Source organism: Gymnoscopelus braueri, assembly GCF_963280865.1.
Source record: "Gymnoscopelus braueri genome assembly, chromosome: 12".
Taxonomy (NCBI): domain Eukaryota; kingdom Metazoa; phylum Chordata; class Actinopteri; order Myctophiformes; family Myctophidae; genus Gymnoscopelus; species Gymnoscopelus braueri.
In genome coordinates this window covers 39,492,777-39,506,172 of record NC_137614.1, presented here as the reverse complement: position 1 = coordinate 39,506,172, position 13,396 = coordinate 39,492,777, and the positions used below count along the sequence as shown (strand labels likewise).

At 41.2% G+C, this 13,396-nt stretch overlaps 1 protein-coding gene across 2 annotated transcripts; it reads right to left on the bottom strand.

Moving 5' to 3' along the window:
- Positions 1–2,270: 2,270 nt before the first annotated feature.
- On the bottom strand, positions 2,271–12,782 carry LOC308096851 (caspase recruitment domain-containing protein 19-like). Of its 2 annotated transcripts, XM_080444322.1 has the most exons (6): positions 12,643–12,782; positions 7,104–7,249; positions 6,231–6,387; positions 5,586–5,654; positions 3,024–3,089; positions 2,271–2,781 (listed from the first exon to the last, which is right to left on the bottom strand). In XM_080444322.1, the coding sequence occupies exons 1-6, from the start codon at positions 12,647–12,649 to the stop codon at positions 2,675–2,677; spliced, it is 552 nt and encodes a 183-aa protein (XP_080300448.1). In that variant the 5' UTR covers positions 12,650–12,782; the 3' UTR covers positions 2,271–2,674. The 2 variants fall into 2 exon arrangements, with proteins under 2 accessions (XP_080300448.1, XP_080300449.1); XM_080444323.1 differs by lacking the exon at positions 3,024–3,089.
- Between the last annotated feature and the right edge of the window lie 614 nt (positions 12,783–13,396).

Genomic DNA, 13,396 nt, shown 5'->3' with positions numbered 1-13,396 from the left:
CACGCACACACACACACACACACACACACACACACACACACACACACACACACACACACACACACACACACACACACACACACACACACACACACACACACACACACACACACACACACACACACACACACACACACACACACACACACACACACACACACACACACACACACACGCCTATTATCCATTGTACATGTTTTGATTTAACTTCAAGAGTGTACAAATGGAACCAAATGGATCCGTAAGTATAACTGATAGGACATTAAACCACCTCTTTAACATAACATTTTAAGCAATTTTTGATCATCAAGTTAAACCTTCCTGAGAGCAGTGAGCTGCTTACATTTGTATGATGTTACCAGGAGGTCCATGGTCTTCAGACAGAGACTTGACCACACTGTGGACAGCACCTTCTTCAACTCAGCATCCAATGGTTGCTGGACCACCATCCATCACACACCAAAAAGACATGTGCATGTGCGTGCACATAAACACACCCACACCCACGCACGCACGCACGCACACCTTGAAATCTTGGACGTGAAATACCCCCTCTCTGCATAATTGAGCTTTATTTTATGGAGCTGTCAAATAAAGCCTTGAAAATAAGCGGCTTATTTTACCTGCTGTCTTTTAGCAGTAGTGTGCTCTAGCTTTTAATTAAGCTAATCTTTCTCATTCTGACTTTTTGATTGTCATCAATATTGAATGAGGGAATTCTGATGCACCTGATTGCTCTCAGCATAGCATAACAACCCATGTTCCATCATCCTTGTTTCATGTTGTGGTTTATTGGAGGACCAGTGCCCTCTAGTGCAGTGGTACACATTGAACCCATTTGGTGCACTCTCAGAGTTACAGACCTGTAAGTGTCCATTTGGAACCCCCTCAAGATAAGACCTATTGATCCTGCGAGGGAAAATCAGCCGCCAAATAGGCCTACAAGGAACCCTGGGGGTCCCTGGACCCCACTTATGAACCAGTGCCAGTGGTGGAAAAAGTACTCAAATGTTTCACTTAAGTAAAAGTATCAATACCACAATATAGAAATACCCTGTTACAAGTGAAAGTCCGGAATTCAAAATGTTACTTGAGTAAAAGAACAAAAGTATTCGCTTCAAAATATACTTAAAGTACCAAAAGTAAAAGTACTCAAATGTTTGAAAATAGCAGATCTTCAAGCTCACACAACGCATCGCATATGTATAAAATAGGGAAGTGGCTAATGTATGTTTTAATGTATGTTAATGTATGTTTTATAATATAATAAGTTATATCTGCAGTGTAAATAGTAACTAAAGTTTTCAAATTATTGTAGTGGAGTAAAAGTACAATATTTGCCTCTGAGATGTAGTGGAGTAGAAGTAAAAGTACAGAAAATTGGAAATACTCCAGTGAAGTAAAAATACCTCACAACTGTACTTAAGTACAGTACTTGAAAAATGTACTGTACTTAGTTACTTTACACCACTGACCAGTGCTAGGCTAGTGCATTATTTTTATTCAACCACTGTGCTCAATGTTTTATCATATATTCCATTGTAGCCTACTGTATGTGTTCACAATACAGCCAGCTAACCGCAGTGCAGGAATAACTAGAAAAAGTGCTCCTCGGAGCACAGGTCTCCACCAGGTTAGGTACGTTATTCTGGCCTCCTGGTGGCGCTATAATAGGCCAATGTGAAAAGGGTGCCATTTATTCTTAGGTCTTTCACGGCAATCAGACACTGCATTCATGATTTGAGGCATTTTGTTCCAAAAATGTGTTTTGCTAAATTAGACCTGCTGGTGGTATAACAGGCCAATGTGAAAAGGGTGGCATTTCTTCCTCGGCCTAGTGGGAATGTGCGTGTGAAAATTCACGGAAATCGCAAGCTGCGTGCATAGTTTGAGGCTTTTTGTTCAAAACGGACCAATCCTGCAAACTTTGGAAGCCAACCATAGGCAATGAGGATGGAAAATGGGAAATCGGACAGATTCGTGTTGATCACGTGACTATAGAGATACTGTGTACCGATTTGCATGACGTTTGGATAAAATCTTTCGGCCTGGCGGAGACAATAATTGTATTTCTTTAACTTGATAGCTACTGTAGTTGTTTTTATTTCTGAAAAATCGTACAAACCCTATTAACCTTTCTTTGAACAAGATAATGTTGAGAACAATAAGACATCAGACGGTCACTTAGTTACCAGGTTTAAGTTACCAGGTGACACTGCATGGTGAATGAAGTGGTTTATGAAACACATACTTGAAGTGTGATCGATATTTGAAGAGAAGTTAAGTGCAATTTACAGTGGTCAATAGATTTTCAGCACGCTGCTGATCAGAGCATTACAAGACAGGTGGGTGAGCTGGTTGCTGTGCATTTCAAGAGACAAGTCAATAAAATGAGTCAAAGGATAAGTTAAGGACACTTAGTTCAGGTTGAATTCAAAGTACATATACAAACTGTATGCTTGCTATATCAATATTGATCCATTCCTCAGAGATGAAAAACATGTCTGTTAAATGATCAGCCGTTTACATAATTCATCTAGTCAAGGATTATACACTCAAGCAATGAGTTGGCACATGGTAGACTGTTATATCTCTTTCCTTTTTCCCCCTCTTTTTTCCGTTTTCCCCAAAGGTGTTTGTTCATTTGCATTCATACTGAAGGACCTCATTTTCTCTAGGATCTGTCCTCAGCGTAGGAAATCATTATGTCTTTTGCTCCACTTCCCAGTCCTGCTGCAGAACAGTGGAGAAATGGACCAGTAACCCTCAATGTCTTATCCTCTGTGAACGCAGAAGCCAGGGAAACATTTAGTTGCAAAGAGAAATGAATGAACAACACAGGATGAGGGATATTAGGAATTACATCACACCATAGTCACATTCATTTGAATACTTCGATCCCTTCGTGCGTCAACATCCATTGATATTCAGATTTTTTTTCATGGGCAATTTCACTTCCCCCCCCTGACCATAGATGCATTTCTAAATGCGGAGACTGTTTTGCACCATTTCGTATGACTCACCTCCATAATAATAGAGCATGGCAAGGCCAGCAGCAAAGCTGAAACAGCTCAGAAAGAACATAGGTCCTATAGTGACGGAGAGAGAAGAAAATTACATTTATACTATATTTTAGGCCTACACCATGCAAGCTAAATGGACAAATTGGACATAATGTTGCGTGTCTGTCCAATTTCTACACATTTTACAGCAATGAAAGGGGAATGCGGATTCAAGACGATGCCACACCCTCATGTTATGCTTAATCATCCAGAGAATTGTCAAGAATCGTCCAGAGCAGTGGTTCTCAAAGTAGGGTCGGGGTCCTTGAGTGGGTACCGGGAAGTCCCCAGCAAGATTTGTTAATATAGCATAATTTTTTTTGACCGCTTTAACTCTATACATTGGATATTTGAAAATAGTCGATCTACAAGCTCACAACGCATCGCATCGTGACACGTTGTGAGCTTGTAGATCAGCTATTTTAAAAAAACAGTGGTGTAACATAACTAAGTACATTTACTTAAGTACACTTTTGAGGAATTTTTACTTTACTGGAGTATTTCCCATTTTCAATACTTTAATTCTACTCCACTACATCTCAGGCAAATATTGTACTTTTACTCCACTCCATTTATTTGAAAACTTTAGTTACTAGTTACTTTTCAGATATAAATTATTACATTATAAAACACACATTAACCACTTTAACCCTATTTTATACCTAGGCTATTTGAAAATAGCAGATCTACAAGCTCACAACGCGTCACATCGCGACGCGTTGTGAGCTGGTTACTTTTACTCAAGTAACCTTTTAATTCCGGACTTTTACTTGTAACAGAGTACTTCTACATTGCGGTATTGATACTTTTACTTAAGTAAAACATTTGAGTACTTTTCCCACCACTGCAAAAAACCTTGGGGAATTGCTTTTTTGACTTTTGACATTTTTGAAAATGTAAAACCTTTGAAGCTTTGAAACATTTTAACAACAAAAATCTTGAATATTGGGTCCCTGGCCCAGAGTATTTTCAGATGGGGGTCTTTAGCCAAATACATATCAATTTGGGGGTCCAAAATGTTGGAGAACCACTTAATCTGAGCAAGTGCAACACCTACAGTAGCACGCACGGAATGAGCGGTTTCTCTTCAGAGGAAAACCTCTATTTTCTTTGTGCAGGTCTCGTGATTTGGGAGCGAGTGCCTCATTAGCGCCAAGGAACGATGAATGACCCAGTTCCCTAACTGACAATACCTTTGACCCAGTTGACGTACCACTAGTGTCATGTGGCCAGACGACCGGAGATCTCCGCCTACCGATACGTCACCCTGGAGACATCTGACATTCAATGAAGGTGATAAAACTGGGTGGACACAGTTCCAGAGATTAAAAAAAGAACTGCATGGTAGAACCTATGTAAAGACAGTCCTTTATACTGGGATGTGGTATGTTTGGTTTCCAATGCAGCGGGCATAGGTTCTCCGGTAGTACTGCCCACCAGCAGTGGCAGTAACAAAGTACCTTTACTTGAGTACTAACCACTTCAGTACAGCATTTTCAGTAGTCTGTACTTAAGTACATTTTTTGAGTATCTGTACTTTACTTTAGTATCTGTATTTTTGGATACGTATGACTTTCACTAAATATCACTACATTTCAAAAGCAAATATTGTACCTTTGACTCCACTACTTTTCAAGGAATTAAAAGGGGACATTATGAATTAAGCACTTGGAAAATAGTGAAAATAGCAGATCTTGTATTTTTACAATTATTGATTTTTTTGTTGTTGAACATTTTAGGAAAAAAAATAAGTAAAGGTCAACATTTGTATAGACTGATATTTAAAAGAAAATGTAAAAGCAAGTACCGCAGTACTTTAACTCAAGTACAAATTTGCCAGACCAACGTTCACTTTACTCAGTTGAGTAATATTTGACCATGAAAATCTATACTTTGACGAAGTACTGGGGTTGAGTATTTTGTCCACCACTGGTCACCAGATGTATCTGTAGGAGGAGATCTCCGATAGTGTTGCTAGGCGAGACTAATGTACAGTACCACTGACTGTGTAAAGGAATGTAGGACAGAGGCGGCTGATTTGGAAGGGGGCCCACACGTGATCTCAATTGACCCACAAAACCACAGCACTGAATGTAATTGGACCATGAATGGTAGTACGGTGCAGTGCAATGGGGCCTGCAGAGGGACATTAGGGGTGAAAAGGTTCACTAGACAAATACGTTTTGAGAGGAACAAAGCTTGGTTCGGCTTAAGAGGCTTATTTGAGGCTGCAGATAAGATCAGAGAGAGGTACAGAGGTTCCACATCCCCCCCCAAACACACACGCACACACACACACACACACACGCACATGCACACGCACGCACGCACGCACACGTGTCTTTCTTTCACGTGTTGTCTTTGTAACACACACACACATTATTTGTTTATTTATTTTTCTTCGCTGCTACCTTAAGGCCTGATTATATCATTAGTATAACTTTACATCCTCATTGTCAAAGCTAACCATCAAACGTGATGGTACAGTAAGGAGAAGAAATATGAGAAATAGATTAGATATACCGTTATTGTTAAGCACATATCTCTGTCGGTGGACTGCCACAGTGTTCGTCCTTTTTGGGTCGGCCATCTCTAGGAGTTGGAAAAAAAATGTTAGTCGGTAACAAACAGAAAATGTAACTTGTTGTACAATATCCGACATACCGCATGAACTAAGTTGTCCAGGGATCTTAGATAGGATAAAGGCTAATGTATGTGTATGGGGTGTTCTATTATGCTAAGTAGGGGGTGTGCTATTATGGGGCACTGCAGAGGTGTCTAGTCTGTTTCCAACTTAAAGAGATGGAAGCAATGCACAAAGAATAATGCACAATACAGTATGTTTACTTTCTGTGCATATCATGCAGAAACGTGGTGTCACTACTCAAGTAATATGACACAGGAACATATTTGGAGAATAATAGGAGAAACATTTGTCAGCCCCAAAAACACCCAGCCCATAAGATTGTGTTTTGGGGATATTTGCACAACTAACAGACCAAAAAAACAAACAAACAAACAAACAGACAAACAAAAAACAGCCTGATCCCTGGAAATCTGTGCCTAATAGAAGACATTCTTAGACGTGGGTCCCGGGACCTAAACCTTCACATCTACTTGCCAGTGTTTTAGAACCCCTACTCTAAACACTAGTAAACAGCATTGTACCTCTGAGTGTGATTCTAGAGGGCAGGCTACAGTAAACATCTTCAGCATGAATGTGAAGACCTCTGTAGAATTCCTGACATGCCTCTTCACCCTTCCTCTGCAGGTGACTAAGCAGCTCAGCCAATCGCACCTCAGTGGGCATGATCAGGTTCCTGAACTGTAGGGAGACATAAGACGAATACAGTAAATACATTTTATTTCATTTTATACTTTTAAAATGTAAAAAAAAAGCAGACCTACAAGCTCATACAAGACATCGCGATATGACGCGATGCGGTACTTTTAGATATGCTATATCTTTACATCTTTGAACATTTTCGCATGACATGCTAAAATATCAGGTTCAAAGTGGTTAATTAATTGCATGACAGTGTCGCTTGTCGAAAAGAACAGATTTAACAGATTTAGCAAGAAGATCTGTTCTTTTCGATAAGTGACACTATCGTGTAATAGAGAATGAATTCTTAAGAATGCTACGGGGATCACGTCCAACCCAGAAGTCTCAACAGATTTTTGGATTTTAGGTAAATAAAGAAAGTAAGCTCAAAGCTGTGTGGCAACACACAATTTTGAGCCAAATAGGCTATAATTTTTTTTTTAAAGTTGAGAATATCAGTAGGTGTAGAACAAAGCAAACACCCTATGTATATTAAAAAAAAAAGCATAGGAAATTTTGCATGGGCACTCATTGATTATAGGTCCTAGCCACTTAAGTCCTATATGCTTTGTTGACTGTCTATTAAGCGCCCTCCTATTTTCCCCTCTACACCAAATCTCTTCACCCCAGAATAGGGTTCATGTGGTTAAATAGCTTATTTGTTGGAGCCATCCCATTTATCAGCAATTTGAGCAGCCATGTGTTTAATGAATCACCCTGTGGGCCTCCTTGTCATTGAGGATCTGGGGATGGATTCTGTTCAGCTGCAGGACCAGGCTGTCTACCAGGTCAGTGTCCATCCGCTGGTCCGCGCACAGGACCTCAGAGTCCCTCTGAAGCCACTCTTGATAGCCGTCCAAGTCTGTCCAGGGAAGATGGAAATTACGACGTTAGTGAAGACCTCCCTTACAGACTCACTGACTGGTGCGCGTTCACGTGAAGTCCACTAGGACTTGAAGGCAGAGCCCTTCATGCACCCTTTCCATAAATCCACATCGATGCAGACTTTGGCTAAGGGAATTACCCACAGTTCATAGCGTTACCAGGGGAATGAGGGGAATTCTCCAAACGTCAATCATTTAAGTATGCAAATTGGTCATGCATCACGTTTAGAACGTCAACTAAACTAACAGCAACACTTTCTCACCGTTCTCAAAAAGGGACGGAATGGAAGATATATATTTAGTAAAAATAAGGGACACGAGATAAGAAATGAGCAAAGTAAATACAGAATATGGAAATAAAATGAATAATATTAAAAACCCTAATCTAAACACAAATTAAAATGAACAGAATAACATAAATATAATAATACAAATAATAATAAGGACAGTAAACGTTTTGAAAGTTATGTTAAGTGTCATGAATGAAGGACTCATCTAAAGTGCTTGTAGAGGAGCTATTTTTGCTTTTCTTCATGATAGGGTTATAATGTTTGTGCATGCGTACACGTATGGGGAGTCTCCGTTTGTGTCAGATGTAAGAAGGGCTTAGAGGAAAACATTTGGGAACCACTGCTATACTATATGGACACAGTTGAATGCAATACATTGCAGTAGGCCTACTCACCGACACGTGTGCGTGCACGCCCGCCCACACGCAAAAACATTTTTGTTGACATTATTGTGTATATGTTCTCTAATTGTATTTATTTGTACTGTTACAGTCTGGCTCAGAGACCATAACAAAAAAGGGGAGACGACACGGAGGAATACATAAATAAATGTAAAGTTTATTTACTAACTAGTGAAATAATGGTAAATCAGTAATAAATCAAGTTTCCAAATCATAAGGGCAGGGAAACATGCTGCCCACTGGAACTGAACCTAGCAAATGAACATAACAAAACAAAACCAAACAGAAATGCTCTCCTGTGTGGCCACGCCAGAGGCCTGGAAGGACTGAAGATCAAGAGCATTGTAGAGTGGGGCTTTTATAGTGTGAGGAGACAATTGGCCAGGTGTCTCCCCTTCCACTGATCAACTCAGACTCCACCCTCCAAACCAGCACTGCAAGGGAATCTGGTTAGGCTGTTAAAGGCACACACACACACAACCCTATAGCAAAGGCCATGGGGCCGTCACATGCCCAACACAGGAATGAACGACCCAGTGTCAGTCGCTCCAGAAAATGGCAGAGTAGAGGCAACGATAAATGAATTAAATGAGCCTGTGTCTCGTAAAATAGTTACTGGCACCTTCTCCGGATTACCAATCAAGGACACATGTCCCTTTGACACAAATGGTGAAAAGGCACTTGTCATTACCTCAGCACTCGGCTGATCTACCATGCCACCCGAAAGTGACACTGCAAATGCAGACGGACTCGGCCTAGCTGAGGTGTTCTCATTACGTGACTGAAGCATAGGGCATTCCTTTTTCCAGTGTCCTGGTTGGTGACAGTAATGGCAGACATTATCGGAGTCCCGTACAGCACGACCACTTGGTCCACTCTTATGCTCCGCACTCCATATCCCACTGGTCCTGCCAGGGAAATACTTTCCCCCAACAACCTGGCCAGCTTCTCTGCCACCCCCAAATCCACCAGTAAAGCTACGGTTATCCCCACATCCCTTATGCATTAATGAGAACTCATCGGCGAGTGCCGCAGCTTCAGCTGCAGTCCGTGCCTTCTGCTCACTTATATGAACGGCCACTTGCTCAGGGACTGAGTTTTTGAATTGTTCCAGTACAATCAGATCTGCCAGATCATCATAGTCATCGACTCCTGCAGCTACACACCAACGATTAAAGTGTGTGGACAGGTCACGGGCAAACTCCAAGTAGGATCTATTGCCTCGCTGCCACGTTCTAAACCGCTGGCGGTAAGCCTCGGGTACTAATTTGTAGGTACGAAGCACTGCGGCTTTCACCTCCGTGTACTTACAACTGTCCCGTGCCGACAGTGAAGCAAACGCCTCCTGTGCACGACCAGTCAGCACACACTGCAACAGGACCGTGCGGTCCGCATCACTCCAGTCCCTAGCGTCTGCCACCCGCTCGAACAAAGTGAAAAACACCTCCACCTCCTTCTCATTAAACTTGGGGACTAACCGTAAACTTTTCAAGATTTGGTCTTTGTCACCGGATTCCTTTTTCACCTCACTTAACTTTCCATCCCTCACCAGCTTGAGCCTCGTGTCCTCAATTTCTAATCTTGCCATCTCCGCTCTGTGCCTCATTTTCTCCATCTCCAAATCCTTCTCCTTCAACAGTAGGCCTACTTCTTCCTTCTCCTTTAACTGTACTTGCAGTTGTAATTGCAAATTCAATAACCTTTCCTGCTGTTCAAAGGTCAAGACAGCCACAGATGGTACACTCTCCCTAACCTCAGCCTGCACACTTAATGTCGGAGGTGGGGTCAACACCTTTTGCTCATATAAGCTGTCCATAATCATGGCTTTGATATTGTCCTTCCTGGACCTTTTATCGCCAATTTCAATTGCATAATTCTCTGCAATTAAAATGAGCTGATCTTTGGTGCAGGCACCTAACCCCTCCTCCGACGCAGCCAAAAAAAAATCAGTAACCTCCATTACTTTTTGAAACTTTCGAAAAAATCCAAACCAAAAAAAAACAATACCAAATTAAACCAAAAACCTCTAGTGACAAAAGAACGCAACAGACAACAAATCAATTAAATTGAGCCTCCCCACTGACTACCTATACCAAAAACTTATCTAACTGCGCTCTGGTCTTCTGAGGGTTTCTGCGGCCAGGTACTTACGCACCAAAACCCGCTAGCGTGGAAAAGCGACCAGCAAGCTGGCAACCCCCCAAAACTAGGGACATGCTCCCAGCCACTTTCACCCCACACTACTTTTTACCCGCTCACGAATCCCAAGGGGAAACGCGCTAGTCCTACCTGAGTTGGCTCAATAAAACCGATTTGCAAGAAAACTATACTTACGCTCTTATGTCACCAGACCTTTTACAAATTCTCCGACATCCGATCGCTCCCCAAAGAATACCGGTAGGGAATCCCCAGTACTGACGTCACCAGCGGCTTTCCCAATTCCCACGGCCCCACCCCCCTGCTGCCACCAAGGGTAGGTGCGAACCTGAACTCTGCTTGTTGAACACAAGCAAACTAAACTACAATAGGCCTACTCAAACTTTGTAGTTTACTAATTTTTCCCGTTTTAGACGAGCCCCCATTTGTTACAGTCTGGCTCAGAGACCATAACAAAAAAGGGGAGACGACACGGAGGAATACATAAATAAATGTAAAGTTTATTTACTAACTAGTGAAATAATGGTAAATCAGTAATAAATCAAGTTTCCAAATCATAAGGGCAGGGAAACATGCTGCCCACTGGAACTGAACCTAGCAAATGAACATAACAAAACCAAACAGAAATGCTCTCCTGTGTGGCCACGCCAGAGGCCTGGAAGGACTGAAGATCAAGAGCATTGTAGAGTGGGGCTTTTATAGTGTGAGGAGACAATTGGCCAGGTGTCTCCCCTTCCACTGATCAACTCAGACTCCACCCTCCAAACCAGCACTGCAAGGGAATCTGGTTAGGCTGTTAAAGGCACACACACACACACACAACCCTATAGCAAAGGCCATGGGGCCGTCACAGTACATGTAATAATGGTGAAGATTAAAGCTTCACTATAACTTTTTTTTAATGAATAAAATGTAATTTTGTCCAATCTGTATGGTAGAGTATGTCAATATTTAATATAACTTATACAATTGGGGTGGTTGTATTTAGTCTCCCTGCTCTCCTGTTGAGACATTTAGATCGTGTCAAAGGTCATGTCTCACCTTGACACAAATTTTGACCTGATGGTCAAGATTCAATTCATCCCCCTGAGCAAGCAGGCAGGCTCTATTTAGCTCAATGGTAAAAAATGTCAGCACTTGCGCAGGAAACCTGGTTCAAATCCGGTATAGAAGAGGAAAGTTACATAGTGGAGCTTTTACTAGCCTATCAGTAATTTACCGGTGGGGCCCTTGGAACCCCCTCAAAGACCCCCGGGGTCCCCCACGTTGAGAACCGCTGTAAATTATCATGGGGGGGGGGGGTCCAACAGTGGCATTCTGAGGTTCAAATATTAGCTCATTGATGTATTTTCATAGGCTCTATTCACAGCACAGCAGCCATATTATTACATTACATTACATTACAGTCATTTAGCAGACGCTTTTATCCAAAGCGACTTACAATAAGTGTATTCAACATAGGTAGGGAACGAAAACTACTAATCACCAGAAGTCTTTAGGGCATTTTCTGCAAAAACAAGCAACCAAGAGTATACCTAGCTAGCGCTAAGGTAAAAGTGCAATATATCAGCTACCTATTTCCTTAAACAGATGAGACAAAATAGCTAAATCAAATGAGCATGAGCTAAAACAAATAAGTGTATCGACTAAACAAGATCCAATAAACAATACAACAATAGAAAACAAGCGTTCGTATAACTAGTTAACAACAAGTAGGTCAGGCAGAGAGGAAGGGTAGTGTTTCCTGAAGGAAGGAAGTGATAATATGGCTGCTGTGCATAGAGCCCAGTGCCATCTAGAGCCTATTGGCAGCTCTTTGAAAACAGATATCTGGCGTCATCTTCTGGCGGCACTGAGAACAACAAGGGGATGTGCGTTCTGTGCTCTATGGTTCTGACGGGGTTATCAAATTGCTCCCGATTTATTTATAGTTGGAGCCTTGGAGGGGAAACGAGTCCGACTCGCTGTGAACACGTGACACTGCTGTTGAGGTAATGCCCAAAACCAAGCTTAGAGTTTGAAGCTCAAAACAAAAGACATGACAGTCAAAATCAGTGAAAGTTGAAGGGCTGTTTCAACAGGTAGCGGCTGCTGCCCCAAATCATAAGCCAGTGCTTCCTAAACCTTAATAGCTGAAGACGACAAGACCCAAAAGATAAATCAGAATCAGATGTTTGCCTGGGACCCAAACTTGTAAAAATAGCAGATCTTCAGTACTTCTTAAAAATGTGTTTTCTAATTCATGGATTTAAAAAATATATATCTTTTATTTATTCATGAAATTCTTTTGGGGAAAAAAAATCATTGAACTTGTTTTTAGTCTAATTTTTTTATGTTTTGAAATAATGATAATTATAAAACTAAATGTAGGAAACAAAATATGAAGTGATAGTAAGGCCTACTTGTGACCCATAAAAATGTGTCCTCGACCCACAAATGGGTCCCCGACCCACTGTTTGTGAAACAAACTAGGCTGCTTCTACAACTCAGAGAGTGCCGTAAAGTGTCTGTCAACACACTAACCTGTCATGTCGATCAACTGGGGTATTAGCCTATATTCTTTTTTGATCGATGGTCTCTATCTGCCGCCCGGGTAGAACGTCCAGCTCTTCCTAATGGCACGACCTGTTCTGCCCAGACTGCCCATAGAGTTATTCCTCTGCCCACCACACACGTCATGTCCTCGTATGAGTGAATAGGGGAAGGGGACAGTGGTGGAAAGTAACCAAGTACTTTTACTCAAGTACTGTTTAAGCTCAATTTTGAGGTATTTGTACTTGAGTATTTCCAATTTATTTCCAATACTTTTACTTCTACTCCACTACATCTCAGGATCCAAATATTGTACTTTTATTCCACTACATTTATTTGAAAACTTTAGATAGGCTACTAGTTACTAGTTAAAACATACATTAAAGGGATATTTCACTTTAAAAAAAAAAATTGGGTCATTTTATCATCTACTCAGGCTTTTGTGAGCCCCCCAGACCATATTTAAGTTGCTTGATTCAGTATTTAGATATTTGATATTCATTTTATCAGACACTCCCCCTATACAAACCCATTATAACTTCAAACTCCATTTTTAACATGTTAGATTCATCGAAAACACCCGTCCTTGGTTCTGCATGGTGACTCACCCTGCCCTCCTAATACGCGAGGGGGCCGTGTTTTTTCGATAACTTTTTTCATTTATTTTTAATATTCTTTTTGGAAAATGAAAAAATTTTAATACAATAAAACATTTAAATAAAATAAATGAAAAAAGTAATCGAAA

What these genes read in the sequence shown, in the direction of transcription:
- LOC308096851 (XM_080444322.1), bottom strand. An exon ending in CTCTAGAATCACACTCAGAG is followed by an intron (nt 5,655 to 6,230) that starts GTACAATGCTGT and finishes TCCAACTCCTAG; the next exon opens with AGATGGCCGACCCAAAAAGG. An exon ending in CATGCTCTATTATTATGGAG is followed by an intron (nt 2,782 to 3,023) that starts GTGAGTCATACG and finishes CTGCGTTCACAG; the next exon opens with AGGATAAGACATTGAGGGTT.